The 25,600-nt window shown below is 39.0% G+C and overlaps 1 protein-coding gene across 1 annotated transcript in view; it reads right to left on the minus strand.

Moving 5' to 3' along the window:
- Nucleotides 1-6,379: 6,379 nt before the first annotated feature.
- The window catches only part of c1qtnf12 (C1q and TNF related 12), a 37,810-nt gene continuing 18,589 nt past the window's right edge, over nt 6,380-25,600 (minus strand). Inside the window, exons 3-9 of the mRNA XM_063016123.1 lie at nt 24,660-24,764; nt 23,820-23,931; nt 21,834-22,015; nt 16,183-16,291; nt 11,712-11,805; nt 6,806-6,884; nt 6,380-6,478 (exon numbers count right to left, since the gene is read on the minus strand). Coding sequence (XP_062872193.1) covers nt 6,380-6,478; nt 6,806-6,884; nt 11,712-11,805; nt 16,183-16,291; nt 21,834-22,015; nt 23,820-23,931; nt 24,660-24,764 — 780 coding nt within the window. The remainder of the gene's footprint in view (nt 6,479-6,805; nt 6,885-11,711; nt 11,806-16,182; nt 16,292-21,833; nt 22,016-23,819; nt 23,932-24,659; nt 24,765-25,600) is intronic.

The following is a 25,600-nucleotide window of genomic DNA, read 5'->3' on the forward strand; positions in this document are numbered from 1 at the left end:
CACCGTCTCCCACTGATAAAAATACGGAACAAAGCGTCCTGTATCAGTTCAATACTGAACGCGGCGTTTAGTCTCCAAATAAAGAAGGATTCTGTATTTACAGGACGGTGGGTAACCCTGGTTTGATTGTCTCTTATATAGTGAGTGAGATAAAACACAGCACCAAAGCTTCATCAGTCCCGCACATGCTGCTTTAATATAAGCTCCGATACACTGTATCAAATGTTCCGTCCCTAATAAACAATGTTTTGTCCATTTTGTGTTAATTATTTTCATTATTTCGCTTTTGTTGTTCTTGTGGGAATTCCTTAGATGTTTAGAAGAGCGGACGGTAAATAGAGATGCACACGCCACATCTAAACATCTGCACAAAACTTTCCACAAGAAAAACAATAGCGGATCAACTGGATAAAATGATTTCCACAAACTAGACAAAACCTTGTTTATCGTCACCATCACAAACTCCGTTCACTTTATCGCTGAGAAACAGTTTGATTGACAGCAGGTAAGCAACACGCACTTCCGGTTTATTGTCCCTGCCTTTTCCGTCAAATATGTGCGGCCGGGAAGTGCAAAACAAATATACATTTTAGAAAACAAAATTACATATGCCGAAAATAAATTTACAAGTGCTGAAACACTTTTACATATGCCAAAACAAATTTACAAACACTGGGTACCCGAGCACTTGTAAATTTGTTTTTGCTTTTGTTGTAAATTTGTTTTTGTTTTTTTGTAATTTTGTTTTCTGAAATGTAAATTTGTTTTGCACTTCTCGGCCACCGTAGTTTAAAGAGCTATTCACTTGTTTAAATGCAGTTGTTCAGGTGCAAACTTAATGTGTGTTTACAGGATTTGTATTGGGCATAATTATTTGGTTTTGGTACTGTACACCTCACACTGGACTTGAATTAATAAAACACCAATGTAGTAATGTAACTTTGATCAGTGCTTCTAAACCAGTGAGCCTTGAGGGGGGTCCCGTTGCATCGAGAAGAGTAAAGAAAGATTCTGATTCAGTTGTTGATGCAGTTCACGGCACATTTTGTCACATATCACAAGGGGAATTTTTTTTAACACAGATGGGGTTTAAGAAAAAAAAAGGTTAAGAACCACTTTTTTCTTATACTAGGAAAGACGGATTAACTTCTTCAATGTTTTTAAGTTACATTATACACATTAAAGAGTATTTTTATAATTTGACATAGTTTCCACCTCACCCATTCACACACAGCTGGCAGCACCAATATTTATTTATTAGTTTATTTTTAAGAAATATTTGCTTTACATTGTTTACATAAAGTTTATACTAGATTAGGCGATTATGAAAATGCATTTATCCCTGGACAGTGCTGAAAATTGTAACTGCAGGGAATCAGGCACAATCTTAAATAAATGGGTTTTTAACCTTGAGGTCTTGTGCACTATTAATCTGCTATTGAACTGAATGATGTCAATATATTGAAAGAAGCAAAAGGGACAGTTGAATCAGTGCTTTAACAAACAGAAGGAAAGTTTTTAGACAACACTTTGGCTAATCTAGCATCACATGTACACCAAACTATAATAAAATACATGTATAGCCTTGTTCATGTCGTGAGTGTTCTGCAAGTGCTTAATTTCATGCTGTAAATTCCAAATAATAAAGACACAATTAGTTTCAGTCTTGCATGATTAGCCCATTAAATCTCCACTGGACCCGCACAGCACAACTCTGAATCTAGACATTAATACAAAGCATGGTACTAAATTCAATCATGTACATGACATTTAAAAAGCTCATTTAATCATGGCTTAAATCATGTAATGTCTGTATCACAAACACTCAGGTTGGGTATAATTTCAAAAACATGATGTATGTTCATGGCTGGATTACTGACCGGGCCAGTGGGGCCAGCGCCCAGGGGCCCTTGAGGTCAGGGGGCCCCGGGGGGGCCCTGGCCCAAAACATTTTGCGATGCCTATCAACATTTATGATACAATATATTTTTATTTCTGAGGGCCCTCCATTTTAAGGATCCTCTGACTATTAGGGACTTTGACCCCAGGGCCTCTTGGGGGCCCTAGCCATGCTTTTGGGGCCCCTGGCCATGCTTTTGGGCCCTAGCCAAAATACTTCTCTGTTATAGTTGACTCCACTCCAGACCTTGCTCATGTGGACCAACTTACTTTTATTTTCAGGTTTGTTAATAATGACGGACATGTAGTTGAGCGTTTTCTAGCTTTTGAGCCTATTAAAAACCATAGTGGGGACAGTTTGGCAGAGTGTGTCGTTGCTATGGTGGAGAATCTGGGCCTAGACTTATCCAACTGTAGGGGCCAGTCATATGATAATGCAAGTAACATGTCGGGAAAGTACAATGGGGTCCAAGCTCATCTTAAACAAAGAAACCCTTTGATTTGTTATGTCCCCTGTGCAGCACATTCACTGAATTTAGTTGGTGTCAATGCTGTTGACAGTAGCCCAGAAGCTGGACGTTTTTTTGACTTTGTGCAGGCAATGTACACATTTTGTGCATCATCTACACATAGGTGGTGAAAGGTTTTCCGTGATACTGATATCAAACTCACACTGAAATCACTGTCAGGTACTCGATGGAGCGCACGAGCTGAGTCAACTAAGGCTCTTTGGAAATATTATGCACAACTGAGAGAGGCATTGAATGATATGTCTAAAGATATGGAGGAGAAATGTGTAACTCGAAGTGAAGCCTCTGCACTCTGTGACAAATTGGACACGTTGGAGATGGCCTTCATGGCATACTTCTGGGACACAATACTACAGCGGTTCCAAGCCACAAGCCTGCAGCTGCAGAAGCATGATATTGACATACAGGTCCTTCTCAAAAAATTAGCATATTGTGATAAAGTTCATTATTTTCCATAATGTAATGATAAAAATTAAACTTTCATATATTTTAGATTCATTGCACACCAACTGAAATATTTCAGGTCTTTTATTGTTTTAATACTGATGATTTTGGCATACAGCTCATGAAAACCCAAAATTCCTATCTCAAAAAATTAGCATATTTCATCCGACCAATAAAAGAAAAGTGTTTTTAATACAAAAAAAGTCAACCTTCAAATAATTATGTTCAGTTATGCACTCAATACTTGGTCGGGAATTCTTTTGCAGAAATGACTGCTTCAATGCGGCGTGGCATGGAGGCAATCAGCCTGTGGCACTGCTGAGGTGTTATGGAGGCCCAGGATGCTTCGATAGCGGCCTTAAGCTCATCCAGAGTGTTGGGTCTTGTGTCTCTCAACTTTCTCTTCACAATATCCCACAGATTCTCTATGGGGTTCAGGTCAGGAGAGTTGGCAGGCCAATTGAGCACAGTAATACCATGGTCAGTAAACCATTCACCAGTGGTTTTGGCACTGTGAGCAGGTGCCAGGTCGTGCTGAAAAATGAAATCTTCATCTCCATAAAGCTTTTCAGCAGATGCAAGCATGAAGTGCTCCAAAATCTCCTGATAGCTAGCTGCATTGACCCTGCCCTTGATAAAACATAGTGGACCAACACCAGCAGCTGACATGGCACCCCAGACCATCACTGACTGTGGGTACTTGACACTGGACTTCAGGCATTTTGGCATTTCCTTCTCCCCAGTCTTCCTCCAGACTCTGGCACCTTGATTTCTGAATGACATGCAAAATTTGCTTTAATCCGAAAACAGTACTTTGGACCACTGAGCAACAGTCCAGTGCTGCTGTTTCTGGTTCAAAAGTGGCTTGACCTGGGGAATGCGGCACCTGTAGCCCATTTCCTGCACACGCCTGTGCACGGTGGCTCTGGATGTTTCTACTCCAGACTCAGTCCACTGCTTCCGCAGGTCCCCCAAGGTCTGGAATCGGCCCTTCTCCACAATCTTCCTCAGGGTCCGGTCACCTCTTCTCGTTGTGCAGCGTTTTCTGCCACACTTTTTCCTTCCCACAGACTTCCCACTGAGGTGCCTTGATACAGCACTTTGGGAACAGCCTATTCGTTCAGAAATTTCTTTCTGTGTCTTACCCTCTTGCTTGAGGGTGTCAATGATGGCCTTCTGGACAGCAGTCAGGTCAACAGTCTTACCCATGATTGCAGTTTTGAGTAATGAACCAGGCTGGGAGTTTTTAAAAGCCTCAGGAATCTTTTGCAGGTGTTTAGAGTTAATTCGTTGATTCAGATGATTAGGTTAATAGCTCGTTTAGAGAACCTTTTCATGATATGCTAATTTTTTGAGATAGGAATTTTGGGTTTTCATGAGCTGTATGCCAAAATCATCAGTATTAAAACAATAAAAGACCTGAAATATTTCAGTTGGTGTGCAATGAATCTAAAATATATGAAAGTTTAATTTTTATCATTACATTATGGAAAATAATGAACTTTATCACAATATGCTAATTTTTTGAGAAGGACCTGTATGTACAGCTACACAACTTCTCTTGTCTTTACGAGACTTTGTGGCAGCACAGAGAGATAACTTTGAGGCGTTTGAAGGGGCAGCTTTAAATGTCACCACTGCTGTCTCCCAAGAGTACAGGCATGACCTCCAGCGTACAAAGAAGCGCAAAATTATGTCTGATGATAGTGCAGAGCCAGGTGTAGCATTTAACGGAAAGGACAAGTTTTGGATCGAAACTTTCAATGTTGTCATTGACAAACTTGTGTCCTGTCTCAACCACTGTTTGAATGCATACACACACTTAACTGAGCTATTTGATGTTCTTTTCATGCCTGACAATATGTCCAACAGTGAGCTCACTTTAAAGGCTAACTCACTCGCTGCAGCATATCCTTCAGATCTGAACATGAGCCTGGCAGATGAATTGATACAATACAAATCATTCATAACAGAAAAAGAAAAATGTCCTAGTAAAATGCTCAAAACCATGATAAATTTGAATTTACTGTCAACCTTTCCAAATGTCTACATAGCACTTAGACTTTTTTTGACTGTGCCTATCACAAATTGTGAAGGGGAGCGTTCATTCTCCAAACTGGCTCGTATTAGGATGTGCCAAAACCGCCTGAACTCACTGTCACTTCTGGCCATTGAATCAGATTTGGTCAGACAGCTTAATTTTGATGAATTAGTGGATGACTTTGCAAGAAAGAAGAGTAGAAAGAAACTTATATAAAATAGATTATTGTGTTAGGGTTAGTTATTGACAGGTTGTTTAATGTATGAATTTATTTATGTTTGTTTTTTTTTGGGGGGGGGGGTTGGGGACCTTTGCCCAGGGGCCCAGACTATCCTTAATCCGTCCTTGTGTATGTTACAATGCATTACAACTTGAGGTACAGTAACAGTTCTTCTAAGCAATGACACAAACTTAAGCCATACATTATAAGGTGTTCTGTTTGCTTCATACAATATTTATTATGAATTATTAGTATGTATGCAGGATTCATAGAAAGTGTTATCTTGCTTAAATTTCCCTCACAGCAAAAATCAACATCATATTGTAATAGCAGCAAAATGGCATTTTTGGACAATGAATTAAAACACATACACATGAAACATTAATATTTTTAAATTATGCACTGTAGTCTGCTTTTTGCAAATGCTACTAGGACATTACACATCATTGAAGGAAGCATAAATGAGAGATACCAGGACATATTAGAGAACAACAGCTAAGAAACTACAATCTGGGAGTTTTAATAAACAAGGACCTCAAACCTACAGCCAAAATAGCTCCTGACTTAAATCCCATTGTTGACATGTGAGGACCTGCATAACTGTAACTGGAAACAAACAAAAAGTAATGGTACAAAATGTAACTACAATGCTGCTAAAAGCTAATTATTACTTGAGGTACAGATACAGTACTTATGAGCAATTATACAGATTAAAGCCATACATTATAACATGTTCTGAATGCTTTATATTATGTTAGACATGTATTTATAATGCATTATGAGTGCAGGACTCTCACAGCAACAATAAACATAATCTGTTAATAGCAGTAAAATAGCATTTTCAGATAATGAATCAGTAACATACACATGAATCTCGCAATGAATTACACACTTGTAGTCATAACATATATCTGTATACATCTACCATAGCTTATATACGTATCACAAAATAAATTCTGTTTTATATCATATACCCCAGTATAAAAGGTCGCTCTTGTTGCATATGAAAAAATAACTTTATCTCCTCTACAGCTCAACTCAGTTGGTGATAAATATTCCATCATACCGTCTTTACCAGAGCCATAACTAGGCCAAAAATCCATCAGCACAGTGGACCAGCTCTGTCATACTGAAACTTTTGCATTAACAGTCTCCAGCTGTCCCATTGCGTCCAATATTTATAATGCAGCATTGGATGGTAGTCCCAAAGCAAAGCAGTCTTAAATGGAGGAAAAGAAAAGGTGGCTATACGCCCAAAAGCATGCCCATGAAATCTGAGCCATTCTGTATCGTGATTGAAGCTCCTGCTGCATTGTCCACAAATATGGAGGTGTACTGGCCAGCCTGATGGAAAAAAAATCAATATTAACCAGGGTGAAAAAAATCATCTTATTTATCATCTTACTGGGTTCAATGGTTTGTCCCATTGGGAAAATATTAAAAGTATGAGTAGAAATTTTAGGTACTTAATCATGAAACTATTTGGTTACATGAATAGTATTTAAATATAATAACATGGAAAAAGTTACATACACTTGTAAGAGATACATATTTAATATCAGTCTTAATATATAATGATTTCTGATTTCTGATTTCTTTTATTTATTTATTTATTTATTTATTTTTATTGGACCACATTCCACGTTTTGTCAAAATCTGAAAGGTATTCACCTGAAGTTCCAGCAATCCATGCACATACACGGTGAATATCTTGCTGTTGCTTTCCAAGCCAACAATCATCTCCAAAGACCTGCACAAAAATATCAAATAATTAATATTTAATATAAAAACAATAATTCAAGAACCAGTCTTTATATTTTTCCCGGCTGATATGAAGGACAGCATGTTTAGTAATTACAGAAGGGTATACAAGTGTATACATTTTCGGCCTCTGCATATAAAAAATATTGAGAGTTATTATTTAAACAGAGAAGCCTTTAGCTCACAAACTAATACAATTCTCAGAAGAATAATAGACTTTGCGACTGTACAATAAAAAAACAGTAATTTAGTCATTTATGATTTTACACAACCATGATATAAAAAAAGTTCTATATTGATTTGGAGATTGGAAAAGGTTGAGCGCATGGTGGCTGAGTAAGTAGCACTTTTGCCTCACAGCAAGAAGGTCCTGGGTTTAACTCCCAGGCGGAGCTGTGTGGAGTTTGCATGTTCTCTGTTCTCTGGGCTCTCCAGGTTCCTCCAACAGTTCAAAGACATGCAGTCAGATTAATTGGAGATTTAACTGCCATTAAGTGTGCGTGTGTAAAAAGGTGTAAATGTGTCTGTATGTCTGCTCTGTGATGGACTGGTGCCCTGTCCAGGGTGTGTCACCCACTGAGAACAGGGATAGGCGCCAGCACCCCCGTGACCCTAATTAGACCCTGAAGTGGCTTAGAAAGTGAGTGAAAGTGAGATTGGAGAAAGCACAAAGAATGTTTCTGACCTGTTGCATGTAAAATCGAATTTGTTGTTGTTTTAATAAAATAAACCTGATGATTTGGTGTTCATACTGTATGTATAGAGTAGAAACCATGTTAAGCTGATGCTGCCATATTAAGTTTATCACATCAGAAATAAACCGAATTAGACTGAATCAGCAGTGTAGATGTAAATCAAATCTTTACTTCACTGTATGAATTTTTGTGTTATAATATAATTTAGATGTGTATATTTAATACACATCCATAATGTACACTAATTTCATTATTATTTGTTTTAAAGTTGTCGTGTAAGCAGTTTTTTTTTAAATCTGAAATCAGATATAGCCACCTTGTACCTTAACGACCAGTTATTAAGTTACGTAGCACAAAGTCGTGTCTACTGTTAACTGGATCCTTTTAGTTTTCCCACATCTGTGCATGTGCAGAAACACCAAGAAGAAAAAAAGAGCTCATCTCAGGTTGCATTCCAAACCACATACTATAATAAATAGTAAGTCAGAAGTAAGTAAGTAAGTAGAACACTACTAACGTTGTCATTACACTGTTAATATATTATTTACTAGGGCTGATGTTTTGGGACGCACTCTCATAAGCACTCATTAGATGAAAATTGTGACTCAAAAATTAAAGTACGAACAGTGTGGGCTGATAAAAAATTAATAACTAAATTTCAGTAATTGTGCTTTCATCCATAAAGGAAAACATAAAATCTAAAAATAAAATCTAATAAAGTATATGTTAAGAAAATAAAACGAAGCGGAAATGTAGATTAATATTCCTTGCAGAGTAGTAATTTAAAAGTAGTAATGTAGCAGCTTGCTACTGGATAAGAAAGTTTAGCTATTACATTTACATTTTTGGCATTTAGCAGATGCTTTTATACAAAGTAACTTACAGTACTGTGACAGTATATTGTCTAAGCAATTGAAGGTTAAGGGCCTTGCTCAAGGGCCCAACAGTGGCAACCTGGCAGTAGTGGGGCTTGAACCAGCTACCTTTCAATTAATAGCCCATTACCTTAACCACTAGAACTGCCCCATCAGCTAGAGGTGCTGCATGGCAGGACAGACATTCAAGTTTCGCACCTGATGCTTACACACAGCACTGTCTTTGTTTATCCTGTTTCCGGCCAGCAGATAGCATGCTGGACTGACCAATACGTTTCACTTGAATAATATAATGAAAGGTCCGGCAATGAGAGAAGTTAATAATCCTCAAAATAAACAAACCCCGAAGACGGCTCAATGTTTAAAAGCTGTTTTCCCACCCCCAGGAGTCAAAGGTGGAAATCAAGGGGTCAAAGGTTCCCAAGGTGACCGGACCACGCTGAATGTTTAGGACATTTCGTTTGAAAAGCCTGTCTCACTTTAACACAGGAAATGCCACACTGCTTCCACACTGGCTGGAACAGACAACACGATTTACAGCCCATAAAACCTGGTTAAAGAGAAACTGGCATCAGCCAACCAGTCACTTTTATTAACCGCGCGCTAGCATGACTGCAGTAACACAAACAAACAACTAATGACTCTTTCTCCAGAGATTTATCCACACTGGAACTTATTTCTCTCTTTTCTTTCCACTGTGTTTTTATCTTAAGCTGAAATAATTTTTCTTCAGTTTGATATCTTTTATGACAAGCCTTTACTTGCCAAAACCACTCAAAGAAAATCCACATGGTTTTAATTCTGAAAGGAGCCCGAAGAAATACTAATTTTCATCACCAGTGATGTATTCCAATGATCCGGGGTCATGCATGAATTTATGAAGATGTGGATGCGGTCTGTGGAAAGACAGTCAATATGGAGCGTTCGGCCGTAATAAAAACATGAGAGAAAATTATCCAGGCGACTGACTTTCTTACCAAAATTGCTGTTATAAGCAAAGATGTTTCCCACATGGGCTTGTTACAGGGTTGACATTGTCTGACAACACACACAGTTGAAACCACCAGAACTGACTTGAAGGGGCCAACAAACAGAATCTCAGCAAATGCTAGATGTAATTATACATATCAGATATCGTAAAGCATTCCACAGAAAGCCGTGACATTCTGCTGCTCAGAAACACCGAAATGATGAATAGTGCAATTCTGAGATGGGTATTTTGCTCATTTACAGCTTGCATACTTGAGGAAAAATTAGAAAGTTAGAGATGCAATGCTTACAAAAGAAGAAAAATGCCTTTGTTGTCAGATATACAGTGGTGTAAAAATAATTCCTCCCTTTCTAAATTGCTTCATTGCACACCTAGATAACCCTTGATTTCTTAGTCAAGCATGCTCACCCATGCTAGCGGCCAGCCAGGCATCTACACTGACATGATTGATTGGTTTTGTCTGGACGCGGGTGGCCAGAGCCCTGCAATAGATTGACACCCTTTCCAAGGAATTCCTGCCTTACACCTAGTGAAACCAGACCTGACGCAACTTTTACCAGGGTAAAACAGTTAAGGAAAATGAAACAAAACTATTTCAGAAAATTCCAACAGGAGTTAAAAATACAAAGCTATTTCTGTGACTTTAGGACTGCACAGAATGACAGAAGGAGCCATGTGGTAGAAATGGTTAAACAGTGGTACAAATCTACCCAGGTGTGGCTTTTCTTATTTAGCCAAACATAAACGAATTATCTAATAACCAGTAGCCATCTATGGCATCAGGGTTAAGATGGTAGAATAAGATTAATGATGAGGTCAAGATTTATTTTGAGTAGCAAATACACCTACTGGCGACACCCAAGTGGTGCAGCGGGATAATCCTCTAGCACACCAGTGCTGGGATTCTTAACTCCTGATTTTGAACCTCAGCTCTGCTACCCATCGGCTGGGCACCCTTTAGTGGCACAATTGGCAGTGCCTGCAACAGACAAAATTGGCCATTAAAGTCTACCAGGTGGGGAAAAAGATTGGACTGAAAAGTGGGTGGGGTCTTCAACGCTGTGTAAGGACCCTGGTTAGTAGCCCGAGGCGCCTGTACAGAAAGTGGAGGAGTGCAGAGATCAGTGCGTGGTTCCCCGCGCGCGAATACTGGTCTCACATGTGAATTTACCAAATGTGTGGGCGAATAAGACAGGTCGGTGGACTGCGCACACGTCAGAGGGAGCGTAAAGGCAGGCGAATACACCCTGCTTGGACACGACCAGAGTCTCCAGCAGCGGAAGACAAATTGACTACGCTAAATTGGGAGAAAAAGGGGGACAATGCATAAACAAAATAGCAACAACAAAAAAACTAATAATACACCTACTGGCATATCTTGAAATGGAAAAACAGAGTACCCTGAGGAAACCCACTCGGACACAGAGAGAACATGCAAACACTTCATAGAATGCACCTAATGCAAGGATTAAATTCAGGGCCTCGGGAACCAAGTGGCCATACAACACCCACTCCAGTGGCTGCGCCAACATGCAACTCAAAAGTGAGATGATTACAATAAATGTACACAATGTCTTGTAAAGATTCTTGTGTAAACAGAGCTTAGCAGCAGAGAACGTTATCACACTCAAGTATTACATCAACAAAAGACGAGAGTTTGTTAAACTGGATTCAAACTGACACAAACAGCAGCTGTGAAGATTTTTTGTTGTTTTTTATGTTTGGATGATAAATCTCCTCTTTACACGTCTCTTACTGTGTGTTTGTGTCTATTTTCTTCTCTTACAAACTTGTCTATCTCTGGGTTTACAGCAGTAAGAAGTTCTTGCATGGATGGCCAGATCCAAACAGAAGTCACGTCCATATTTAGCTGTTATTTAAACAGCTTCACTTTTACTGGACGTGTGTTTAAATGCGTGCTAATAGAGCCACTGTTTGTACTTGTTCGTGTTGCTGCACTTAAGCTGGGTGCTGTTTAAAGTGGAGTGCTTGTCTGGGTTTTTAGAAAGATCAGAGTCGTTTTTCATGACCAGTAGAAATCTAGAATTCATCGCCAAATCGTAGTGCACTTAACACAAGTAATGCAATTTAGTCATATCCAACTACCCAATTGCATTTTGCTTTTTCTGCTATTGCTGACTAACACACACCTCCCTCCACAATGAGTGCAGTAGCCCAGTGGTTATCAACCAGGTGGCCGAAGCCCCTGGTTAGTAAAACCGAGGTCCCTAAAACATTAGTATAAAATTACTCACGTGTATCGATGACAAAGTGACTCGATGCAGATCAGCACTCTCACATTGTCTCGGGCTCGGAGAGGGTTTTTACTTTTCTTCACCTCGCTGTGGTCTGCACAGACAACACACAATCAGAAAGCACAATAAGAGCTTCAGCTCAGAAGCTTAACAACTGAAACACTCCTAGTGTATTAGGATGCTCTAAAGTACTACAGAAGCAATCCAATTTTCCTTTAGTGGAGTAAACAAGAGCCTGCAGTGTAGTATAAACAGTAAGGTACTGCCAGGAATTGCTACAACTTGTATATTAGTGAAAGAATCAGTCGATCACACTACACGCACAGTCCTCTCTGAGTCCTTTCTGTCTAGTGTTCATCAAGAGCAGTACTTTAACAATTTGCACTCCAAAGCTGGAGTCAGATTGTAGGCAGACTCTGTAATCACACTATACTATAAATACTATAACTAGGGCCCAACGAAATTCACGGGACAATGTGCTTAATTTCACGAACCTCGTTATTCAAAAATCACATATTTCACAGATTTTGAAAAAAATCTATAAATAAAGTCTTTATATAACTCTCAAACTGAATGATGTCTGTGTTTTGACACACACCCCTCCGCGTACACATAATCGGTTGGGAGTTTTCCAAGCACAGTTACCCAAATGTTTTTAGCTGCTTTACTCTCCAACATCTTGGTTATTTTGTCTAACCAATTGCAAATGTAACCGAGCATCTTTGGATTTTGCAAAGTTTACAAAGGAAGAAATAATCTGTACATAGACAAATTATCTGGAGCATAATAATTTACTGGCTTGAGCACAGAGATGAACATGTGTGTAGAGAAGCACACTTTTCCGCTGATTATGAAATCCCTAAAGGGACAAAATGCACTCAATACATAAACACATACATCAAACATTGTCAGCACACTACACCACAGAAAAGTCTGTTACACTAAATTAATTGCCGTATGATTGCTAGGAATGCCTCATATTTCATACTCTACATGAATGAAAAATGTTAAATAGCTAAACACAAACTTCAAATTTGAATTTCACAGCAAATTGCATAGGGCGGCACGGTGGCTAAGTGGGTAGCACTGTCGCTTCACAGCAAGAAGGTCCTGGGTTTGATCCCCAGGTGGGGCAATCCAGGTACTTTCTGTGTGAAGTTTGCATGTTCTCCCCGTGTCTGCGTGGGTTTTCTCCGGGAGTTCCAGTTTCCTCCCACAGTCCAAAAACATGCAGTCAGGTTAATTGGAGGTCAATTGCCCTATAGGTGTATGTGTGTGTGTGTGTATGTGTGTCTGCCCTGCAATGGACTGGCGCCCCGTCCAGGGTGTTACTGTGTGCCTTGTGCCCATTGAAATGCTGGGATAGGCTCCATCACCCCCCACGACCCTGATTGGCTAAGCTGTTAAGAAAGTGAGTGAGTAAATTGCATATTACATGGAAAACAATCCATGACGCGATTTTTAGGGCCAGGAATTAGGTAGGGCCTTAACTATAAATAAATACGGGCACAGGTCAAAATCCTAAATCCAGAAACAACTAACAAGGCTTCCTAAAGCACACATGGACAATCTTTTGCAAGAGAAAAGTTAATAAGTGGTAGAAATATTTAGACTAATTAGGGAAAGCCCTGCACAGGTATAGACTGATTGCAGAGAACCAATTAGAAGAAAAGTGGTAAAGACTACATGCAGTGTTTAAATGATTATTTAATTTATTGAAGGAAAAAGTCTATGCAACACCTACAGTATATTACCAATGTTAAAAATGCCTTCCCAATTTTAGTAATTGGTGGTTGTGCCACCTTTAGCCTTTGAAGCAGCGTATTATCCCCATACAAACACACTACTATGGCCATGTCTGACTGCTGGTATGCTGATTATTTTAAAATGCTGTGTTAGCTTTATGCCACATTTAAGGTGTCTTCTAAAGAAAAAGTTTTACTTTTGATACATTGGTCCACAAATCATTATCAAAGTGGTAGGGGTTTCTGTTGTTGTTAATGTGAAATAAGACTTTTAGTTAGATTGTTTTAGTCCTGCTCAGTTTAATGATACTGAGAACTACCATCAATTCTACAGCTAATGTTTGTATGGAAATCGCATGGCTGTATGATTGATTTTATCCACCTCTTATTGATGTGTTGCCCACATACTTTTGACCACAGTGTCCTTTCTTCAAAGATATTGTTACTTTTACATAAATGAGAGTACTTTATACACCACAGTTAGTAAATGGCTTTTCAGTGTAACATCAAGATGATTTATGAAGGTAATGTTTGGAGGAAAGAAAAAGAAAGTAAAATTTCACAGTAACCATAGATCTTTCTTACAGGAGCCAAAAGAAAATTCACGAGCCACTTTAAAGAGGCTCACGGCAGACTGTGCACTTTTAATTACCATACTGTCTTCCTTTTATCATCTGAGTGAGAGATTGGCTCTCTGCTCTTCATTCCTGCTTCTTTTTTGTACCCAGTAAGGGAAAACAGGTCTTCAGCCACTTTTTTATTAGCTGTGCATTCATACTTTAGACTTATACTAACTTGTACTTATAAATAATAAAAGCAAATTAAATTAATTCCTAACATTGCTGCAAGTTCTCAAGGGAAAAAAAGAAATCACTGTGGTTACATAAAGTATTAGTAAAAAGGCAGTCTGGGGAACATAATTAATTTTCTTCTTTGCTTGATACAGACACAGTAATATCACTGGCCAAGTCTTTTTTCCTTTTGCATAGATTTTTGAAAAAAAAAAAGCAATTTATTTTTAAGATATTAAATGGAAGCCAAATTGATTCCTCTTTAATAAGTTGTTTATTACATGTCCAGCTCTTTTAGACGGTGTGGGTCGTACATGGGTGTGTTTGGGTGACTTGCTGCGTTTAACCAAAGCTTGTTATTCAGAATTTTTAACTTCTGACTAGTAAAAAAACAAAGAAAACACCAGGGAATTGAAACACCAGAATTCATATCAGTAAAGTCAGGATGTCGTCCTCAACCTTGAGTTTATTATATGATGTCAAATTAACATGACTACACCATCAACATTTATAAACAACCACATATCTCACTCACTCACTCACTTTCTTAATCGCTTATCCAATTAGGGTCGGGGGGTGCTGGAGCCTATCCAAGCTTTTCAATGGGCGCAAGGCACACAGTAACATCCTGGACGGGGCGCCAGTCCATCGCAGGGCAGACACACATACACACACACACACACAAACCTATTCACCTATAGGGCAATTCATTGTCTCCAATTCAGTGACTGCATGTTTTTGGACTGAGGGAGGAAACTGGAGCTCCCAAAGGAAGCCCACGCGGACGCGGGGAGAACATGCAAACTTCGCACAGAAAGGACCCAGACCGCCCCGCCTGGGGATTTAACCTTGCTGTGAAGCGACAGTGCTACCCACCGAGCCACAGTGCCGCCCAACCACATTCCTCTTTTTTTTCACGTGACTATAAATCTATTTATGAGCTGATGGAAAAAAGCTTTATTGGAGGGATCAATATTTTCCCGCTTTTTATAAATGATGTATCTGCACGTGCATTTCCATCCACAATGATAATCCAATCATAAACAGATTTCTGCTGCTTTCTGATTGTTCATGTGGTCACGTAAAGAGCTTTATCTGATAGCTGTAAGTGGAATATGGACAGTCTCAGATTTCATTACAAAGTAGCTTAGCTGATCTAGTTGTGAGAGAGTGAACACATGTGAGTGTTGCTCTGTGATGGATTAAACTATGACTGAGTGATTTGAGTAAATTGCATTTTGCAGAAGTGCAAGTGTTAGATGATTAAACATATGACATGATACCACATTTCTACTGGAAAGTAAACATCACCACAGGTAGTCACATGACCATTGCTTAAAAACTGATTTCCCAATTGATTTATGTGAATCTAAATTTATCAGAATCTGTACTTTTATTGTTGTTTTTTAGTTTAAGTTTACATAATTGTTGTGGGTGGCACAGTAGCCCAACTGGCAGAGTGGGTGCCGTATAGCAGCATGGGTCCTAAAGACCTGGGTTCAGATTTCACCTACACTCTCTCTCTGTGGTGTGTTTCATACATTCTTCCAGCGTCCACGTGGGTTTCCTCTGAAAACTCTGGTTTCCAAACCCTGACCTCACAAAAACCTGCAGTAGGTGGACTGGTTGTTTCTTATTGTCCTTGGATGTGATAAGTCCATGAATATGTGGGTGTTTTTGGTGTGTGATGGATTGGCCCAGGGTGTATTCCTGCTTTGCGCCCAGTGTTCCAAATTGGTGCCAGGCCCACCCTGACCAGGATTAAGCTTGTGAAAATAAATGCTGTAGGTAACTAAACCACCCCTGCTTAAAAAAAAAAAAAAAAAGCAATATATCAGGAGTATATCTTTTATCTTTCCACAATTCAGACTCATAAACAGAACAGCATGCAAAGATAAGATTTGTTTTATCCTTCACCAGCCAAGCACTTCTTACCGATATGGACGTTGGCAGAGAACTGATAAATTCCTGTGATGGGTGCTGTAAATCGGCCAGTGGACTGATCCATCCCCGTCCCTCTGAGAAAAGCACCCTTGGCAGGAGGCTGGAGGTAAGAAGAATGTGAGAAAATTAGTAAGTGAAGCAGCTAATTCTGGTCATCAAACAATCAGTGTCTGTTGATCTATGAAATTGATCTGATTGAATGATTTGCTTCTAAATTCTCTTTTGGGGGAAAAACACAGAACAGGAACCCTGCAGGCAATCTGTACATCTAAAGAACGTAAGTTTAACGTGTAGTATTTCAAACTTTAAAACATTTTTAAATGTATTTTAATATGCTGCAATTTAATAACCCCACATACAGTTACAAAATAAATCATTTAGGGTCTGGTTAGGAGACGTTAAATGTTTCGAAGAATTTAAGATGTTGCCAGAAAGCCTTCAGTTCTGTTCTGGATGGTGCAGTCGTGCCAGGCTGTATTATTTTATACTGTGAATCTTTCAAGGGCTTTTAAAATGATTTGTAGCGTGCATTCATGTGTTTTGCATTAGTAGTTATGAAAATATTGTTCAGATATTAAGGTTCAGATAAAATAAAAGTATTTCATTGGCTATTTAGAGTAGAAGCATGGTGTGTCATTTATACATGAAAGACTCAAAACTGACATTTACAAAGCCCATTGATCCCAAGTAAAATTTATAATAAAAATACAATTTTATCTACATAAAGTATGTATCTGAAAGGTTTAAAATCTTATACTGTTTCAGTTTGACACATTTCAACACGTTACTCATGTACTTTTTATACAGTGGATTCAGCAGGTATTCAGACCCTTAATGGTTTGCACACTTTATTGTGTTGTGAGTGAATTAATTGCCAATTTTACCAGTTTTAGCAAACTCTATGCAGGCTGTCATGTTCCCTTTACTCAACAGCACCAATATGCCATCTGATTTCTGTAGTGCTACAGAGATACACCGACAAGGCATAACATTATGACCACTGACAGGTGAAGTGAATAACACTGATTATCTCTTCATCACGGCACCTGTTAGTGGGTGATATATATTAGGCAGCAAGTGAACATTTTATCCTTAAAGTTAATGTGTTAGAAGCAGGAAAAATGGGCAAGTGTAAGGATTTGAGCGAGTTTGACAAGGGCCAAACTGTGATGGCTAGACAACTGGGTCAGAGCATCTCCAAAACTGCAGCTCTTGTGAGGTGTTCCCGGTCTGCAGTGGTCAGTATCTATCAAAAGTGGTCCAAGGAAGGAACAGTGGTAAACCGGCAACAGGGTCATGGGCAGCCAAGGCTCATTGATGCTTGTGGGGAGCATCAATGGAGATCTAACAGACGAGCTACTGTAGCTGAAATTGCTGAAGAAGTTATTGGTGGTTCTGATAGAAAGGTATGGGGCTGCAAAAGAGGGACCAACACAATATTAGGAAGGTGGTCATAATGTTATGCTTAATCGGTGTAGTTGTCCATTCAAAACATTCTACCATCTCTATACAGGACTTTCATAGCTGTATGGGTTCTTGGGCTAGTTTACATTTGCAGAAGCAACCTACAATTATGACTGAGCAATTAAGGGTCTTGCCCAGGGGCCCAACAGTAGCAACTAAGCAGTGGTGGGGCTTGAACCGGCAACCTTCTGATTACCAGTACCTTAACCACTGAGCCACCACTGCCCACGTTTAACTGCACCTGTTAGAAAATGCAGAGAACAGTTGGCCGCCAACAGGTTGCCACTGTTGGGCCACTGAGCAGAGCCCTTAACCTTCAATTGCTCAAATTGAATTTAGTCATAATTGTAAGTCGCTTAGAATAAAATGCCTTTAATGTATTTCAAACAATGTTCCAGCTTTTCCAGAAATGGGTTTTGTAAATGACCATGCTATACAACTTTCAACATAATTAAATAAATCATTAAAACTGTATTACGCAGGATATACATGCCATGCTATTATTGTCTATTATTGACATGTGTTTACATACCCCTAAGTGTAGGTAAACTTTGGACTTTAACTAAACTAGCATGTATTTTTACATCTGCACTTGAGTAAAGATTGAAATCATACTTTTACCAGAGTATTTTAGATTATTTTTGAATAAGTTTGTATACTTTTACTTGAGTAAAGAATCAGTCTGCCACCTCTGGTAGGAAGTCATCCACATTAAACACTGATGCCAGTTTTCAGCAGCATGCTAGACACCACTGCTTTAACAGGAATATTTTCTAGATTTATCAAAAGCCAGTTTAGCATTCTTGCTGCAGGGCCACTTCACAAATCACAAGATTTTTCTTCCCTTCAGCTTTTGAATACATGCCAGCGTCTGGCTGCCAGTGCCAAGCTCACCAGAATGTCACAAGGCACAGCTCTTCCCTGAAGCAGTCTGCCATTTCAAATAGCATTAATTTGTTTTTTATCCCAGCCACTGCCTAGTCCAAGTCCCAAACAGTGTAGCTTTTTGTTCAGTGCCAAGACAGCAATGTGGCTCATATAGGGATGAGAGATATTTTCAGAGGGAGTGTTGTAGTCAAGACCGTCTCAGGCTGGACCAAGAAAATACCAAGACCAATACTGAAGGGCACAGGATAGAGCTGGACATTGTGTTTTGTGTGTGTGTTGGGAAGGAAGGGGGTGTTACATATACTCTAAAAAAATCTTCCTTAGTTCTCCAAATAAATTCATGTTATTTTACCAACTCATCATTGTTTTGAGCCAAGCGTTTGCTGGCTTAAAACTAAATGACTCAAACGTAATTAGCTACCTACCTACCTGCCTAAAATATCTAACTTTCAGCACAGAGAAACAAGTATTTAGTGTTGTTTGTTTTGTTTGCTTCATTTTTTACTACAAATTTAGTATAAAACTGCTTTTAGAATCAACATCAGCATGAGAACTGTTTATAAGGAGCTTTCTGGGTTGAGTTTTCATGACCAAGCAGTCACACACAAGACTAAGATAGCTGTCTGTTGAATATGTGTGATTCACAGAGGAAAAGTAAAATATTTATCAGTTATGTAACTGTTTGGACATAGATGCTGCTATGCTAGTCCTTCAGCCTGCCTTTATTTGTCTATTTTAGTAGCGACAAACGTTGATTTTAAACAGCGCTTTTATGGCAATGTAAAGCTTGCTTGACTATTAACAGATTCACCCATGTTCCAGCAGATTCCAAATAATGGCAGAACTTTTCTATGATATTTAAACACCTCGATAAATTTCCTGTTAGAATTAAGTAAAATTTTTTGGTTTGTCCCTTCCAACCTTGATAAGAAACTAGCTCAATGTAAATAAGCACTAATAAGTTTCTTTACATATACATAGGGACAGTGGTAGCCTAATGGTAGGGCTTTAAACTATCAACTATAAGGATGACAGTTTGAATCCCAGCTCTGCCATGCAGCCACTGTTGGGCCCTTGAGCAAGGCCTTTAACTCTCTCTGCTGCAGGATCACCGTACAATGGTTGCCCCTGCGCTTTGACCCCAGCTTTTAAACAAGCTGGGATATGCGAAGAAATAATTTCATTGCACTGTACACCTGTATATGTACATATGTTTGTTTGTTTATTAGGATTTTAACGTCATGTTTTACACTTTGGTTGCATTCATGACAGAAACGGTACTTAGTCGTTACACAAGGTTCATCAGTTCACAAGTTTATATCAAACACAGTCTTGGACAATTTGTATCTCCAATTCACCTCACTTGCACATCTTTGGGCTGTGGGAGGAAACCGGAGCACCCGGAGGAAACCCACGCGGACACAAGGAGAACATGCAAACTCCACACAGAAAGGACCCGGACCGCTCCACCTGGGGATCGAACCCAGGACCTTCTTGTTGTGAGGCGACAGTGCTACCCACTTAGCCATCGTGCTGCCGTTTTATATGTATATATGACAAATAAAGGCATTCTATATAATATTTAAAAAAACACACACAACTAACTTCGTTAAAGGTTGTTTGGACATAATTGTATGAGTTATAATAATCACAACGTTCATTCAGTGATAAATCAGTCACATAAAATGTTAACATTCCCTTTTCTTGCTTATGCACCTAAATTCATGATTTAATTGTATATTTCTTGCATACCCAACTGTTTCACTAAACAAAAGCTGGCACCATCTTTGCTTAACCCATATGTTTTCATTTCAAAGCATGTGTGCCTTTCAGGACATTAAAGAATAGAATGAAATGGAGATATGATTGAACGTGACTGAAGCAATTTTCTGAGGTAATGCAAATTGGACACAATTAACCACAAAGTCATAACAGTAAACAGACAAAGAAAACACTCCGGGTGATAAAAGGCAGTTGGCGGTACATTATGGATGTTGGAATAACACTGCTAGATGTACAGTATGTGGTTGACTAACACACAGGAGATTTACCTCAGTCATCACCAATGAACTGAACCAATGTTTCTGGTAATGATTATTTACCCAGGTTTGTGTGTTACATAACATATCGATTCATCTGCTAAAACGATTTTATCCCACAGCTGAGGCAGCTATTTTGTAAGGGACATTTTTAATTTTTAATTTTTTGCTATTGTGCCACTAGACAAGAAATCATTGTCATGGATTATGTTATCAGATTTATTCAGTTTCAATTTTATTTGAAAAGCATGAAACTTGGGAGGACTGGAAGGCATCAAGGTTACACCTAATAACCAGCAGTGCAGCAAGAAATGCAACAGAAAAGAAAAAGTATGTTTTAACAAAATAAAACCCTATTACCAAGCTGAAATGTGCGCTCAGGTGGTGCAGTGGTAAATTGCACTAGCCTATTATTTATTTATGTTATTTATTAGGATTTTAACATCATGTTTTACACACTTTGGTTACATTCATGACAGGACAGGTAGTTACACAAGATTCATCAGTTCAAGTCTTTAATGTCAAACACAGTCGTGGACAATTTTGTATCTCCAATTAACCTCACTTGCACGTCTTTGGACTCCCATGCAGACACGGGGAGAACATGCAAACTTCACACAGAAAGGACCCGGACCGCTCCACCTGGAATTCAAACCCAGGACCTTCTTGCTGTAAGGCGACAGTGATTCCCACTGAGCCACTGTGCCGCCCCCCACCACTGAATCCCCAATGGTGTTATCAGCTGGTCAGATTTCTACATACAGACATGATTGGCTCGGACAAAGGGGGGTGGTCGAGACCCCATGATGAACTGGCATTGTGTACCAGATGTGTTATTGCATTGTGCCCAGTGATTTAGGGGAAGCCGAAACCATGTGACCCTGACCAGTATAAGGCAGTGGTTAAACTGAAACAAAAATACATGATTTTCTAAGATGAAGAAAATGAGCCCGGAATTGGAGCATACTTAAACTTTCGGATTGGGAATGTAATTGGATACAGGTGATTACGTAGCTATTATTCTTCTATTTAACTATTTAAAAGATTACCTAACTAATTGGATAGAAATAGTATTTGGAATTATCTTAATCAAACTAGTCTATTCCGACTGAGGTGTATACATGAATGTATTCATTCTGATTGAGCTATTAGTCGGATTATGAACAGACTATTAAGCCTCACGTAAACATGAATACTGCTGGGTGTAATTTATATTATTTCCCAGTAAGTAAATCTTACTGTCCCACTTACTGTCTGGAAGTTCTGTAGCTCAGTCAGTGTCTTTTTATCCACCACAACAGGACCTCGGAGCTTGCAGTGAAAGGCCTCTTCAATCCTTCTGTATGAAACCATGCTCTCCAGTGCCATGACAGCCGTGGGCAGCTGACTCTGTCCGGCAGCATTGTCCCCCCAAGCTCTCCTCTCTGTGGCTTCTGATTAGACAGAGAACAAAAGTGTTTTTTAGACATAATCTAATTACTGAATAATCAGAAAGTCTGGTTTTCAGAAATGTAATATAAATGATAAAATTATGTAATATAAGTGAACTGAACTCGAGTAAATAGAGCCCTAAATTAGATGATGCACCCACCACCATGCCTTAAAGGTCTTATGGACATTAGTACAGACATTTGTATAAGGTATAAAGTACATGGAACCGTGTTCTTTTGTCAGATTCAGTAAGAAATTTCAAACGGTTACCTTAGGGACAGTGGTAGCCTTGTGGGTAAAGCTTTAAGCTATCAACTGAAAGTTAGAGAGTTCAAATCCCAGCTCTGCCAGGCAGCCACTGTTGGGCCCTTGAGCACGGCCCTTACCTCTGTTTGCTCCAGGGGTGCCATACAATGGCTGACCCTGAGCTCCGACCTCAGCTTCCAAAAACAAGTTATATGTACAGTATATGTATATATGACAAATAAATGCATTCTATTCATTCTATTCTATTATGCTAAAAGGAAATTTAAAATATAAAAAATAATTTAAGGACATTTATATTTTTAATTTAAGGACATTTATGAGCATCTACTTACATATTTGAGAAGAAAAAATACCCCATACTTCATCTTGTATTTTTTTTTTTATTATAAACTATTTCTTTTATTATTTGTACTTTTATTTGGACAAGAAACTGTGTTACTTTATATCTTTCTTTGTGTGTTTTTATGTGTTTATGTGTTATTTTATTTTGACACCTCTGCTACACAGCTACCAATCTGAGTGTCATATTGCAACACTGGTCAGATCAGGCATTGCAAGCAAAGTAACTGCCTACAGCCCTACTGTACACTTGAACTGACAGATGCTAGAACTCCCAGAAAAAAATCCTTTATTGTACCCCCAGCCCCAGATGGCCACGGCGATGTTGGGGCTCAATCATAAAATGTTCTGATAATGGGTCATAAGCTTTTCTGTCGCGCCACTCGGGAGCCTGAGTGTATATTTCTTTGTACATGTGTGAACTCAGTGGTCCATTAGACTCAGTACATCAGACTTTTCAAAAAGCATATGGTTAACATGTGCTTTCAAGATCAAGTTTCTAACTAGATCATAAAAACCTTCTTGTCACATCACAGGTTCTGTTACTGGTTTTGCACATGCTCAAGCACTTCAACACAGGCTGATGATGGTGTTTGTGAAGCAAGTCCTGTATATATACGTTTGTAAATGATTGAAAGTGAAAGCAATAGAAAAAGAGAGAAAGCAATAGAGAAAGCAATAGAAAAGCCCACCATGTGTAAACACAACGAGTTGTGGATCCTCAGATCAGACTACTCAAAAAACATATGGTTCACACATGCTAATGTTAACAGCGTAATGCCTTTCAAGATCCTGATTAGTACCTTTTGCTGAGATTTCTTACATATGCCAAGAAAACAGGTATCCAGAGAAAATCAACACTGATATGGGAAGAACATGCTAAACTTCTAACAGACACTGACCAAAAGTAAGAATGCAAGTCTGGTTGCTTTACTAGGAAGGTAAAGCACACAGCTAAAGAATTTCTCTAGTCTCTAGTCTAGTAGTAGGTTTGTACTGAAGTTACTTTTAAGCAATCCATGCAGTCATGTTCCACAATCTAGTAAAAAAAAACATCTAAAAAACTTAAAGGCTGTTATGATATAGATGAGAAGCCAACTCCATATTAATGCCCATTGTTTTGAAATGAGATGTTTAATTGGTTGTACAGGGGGTCCACATTCTTTTTGGGTACACTTATGTGTGTTTGTCAGTGCTCACCTTTGATCATTTCTTTAAACTCCTGCAGCAGAACCTCTTGAGTCACCTCTGCGCCTGGGGACCCTGGGGGGCCCTGGGGTCCTGGTGGGCCAGGAGGTCCAGCAGGTCCTGGCTGAGAGATAACACACTCGTTTCCAAAGATTGCTAAGCAGTTTTAGACAGTGTAACAAACAGTGTAACAAATTAAGAAAATATTAAACAATTAGTTGAGAACCCTAGCAAGGGCATTTTCCTGGCATGTTTTTTCCTCATCTGCCCCTTACAGAGAAATCAATGCAAAAGGTGATGCATTGGAAATCAATTTAAAAAATTGCATTCGATTTGGACTAATCACTGGATCAATATGATCGAAACTTAGAATGGTACTGGGCTTTTTTCAGGAAGACAATGCGCTCATCCACAAGGCTTAAGAGGTCACTAAATAGTTTGATGAGTATTAATAATTGTTGTATATTTCATGATTTGGACTTCAGTTCTGCCTATTGTGTTAGAAAACACTCTTTAGCACCATCACCAAATTGTAAAAATATCAGTTTGGGGTGGAGTCAGTGGTCTGATCTCAATCTTACTGAAAACCTCGGGTTGAACTGAAAAGTCTTCTCATTCAACATCAACTCAACATTTGAATGGCCAGGGTTTTGGAATGGTATGTCCAACAAGTGCATGGTCAGATGTCCACATACTTTTGGCCATACAGTCTATAAACTGAGGTACCCTAAGCTGTTCTGGTGTTTACTTCACTTCAGTATTTTTCTATTCATCAAGCATCTATAAATACTATAGGAAATACATAAACATTGCCTGACTGGATATAATGTGTAAAAAGGTGTGATTTGGTACCAGTGGTCGCTTTCGTTTCCGGCACTTTGCTGGGAAGTTGGCAACAGGCCTCTTGACAAAATCTATCCATGATCCATGCGGGTCGACTCTATGGCCCTCAGTCACCTGAATAAAAAATAATAAATAATCTTTAGTCAATCTGTTGATGCATGCTCAATAATCCAGGTACACAAATCCACAAAGTTGAATCAGTTCATCTGGACACAAGTTGTTGTAGAGATACGTTTCGTCAAGCGTTTTGATAAACAAAATAATTGTTGGTTTGGCTTTGATTGGAAAACACACCAAGGTCCACAAGTGCTAAACATGCAAATATAATAAAGGTTTTCCAGATTTTGTCTGTTAAATCCGAAATCCGTTAAATAAAGGTTCCTCTGTATTTAATTATTCAGCTTAAGTAGACGTTGTTGCAATATGTCCAGAGCCTGTCCCAGAGATACTGGGTGTGAGGCTGAAACACACCCTGAACAGGGTGCCAATCTATTACAGGGAGCCACACACTTTCACATTCACATATTTACTTACTCACATCTAAAAGCAGTTTATAAAAGCCAATTTACCAACTGGCAAGTATTCAGAAGTGGAAGAAACCTAGAGTTCCCATGTACAACAACACAGGCTGTGTTTCAAATTATATACAGATTATGTTAAACTAGTAAAATATGTTGTGATACACAGTTTAGTATGTATTATGTAATTTAGGAAGCAGCCTCACGTACATAAGAATCTCAAGTGCTACTTGGCACCATATAACCCACTCAACATTCCTAACATACAGTGACCGGAGGCGAGGATTAAACCCAGGTCTCTAAGACCTATGTCGCTATGCGGCACACATCCTACCCACTGCGCCTGTGTGCAGCCCCTACTGTTTATGATGTTGGTTCTGTTATTAAAGCTCATCAAGGAATCTCTTTGCACCTATTGTTTTCTCTTCGAAT

The sequence above is a fragment of the Trichomycterus rosablanca genome, chromosome 19 (assembly GCF_030014385.1).
Source record: "Trichomycterus rosablanca isolate fTriRos1 chromosome 19, fTriRos1.hap1, whole genome shotgun sequence".
NCBI lineage: Eukaryota > Metazoa > Chordata > Actinopteri > Siluriformes > Trichomycteridae > Trichomycterus > Trichomycterus rosablanca.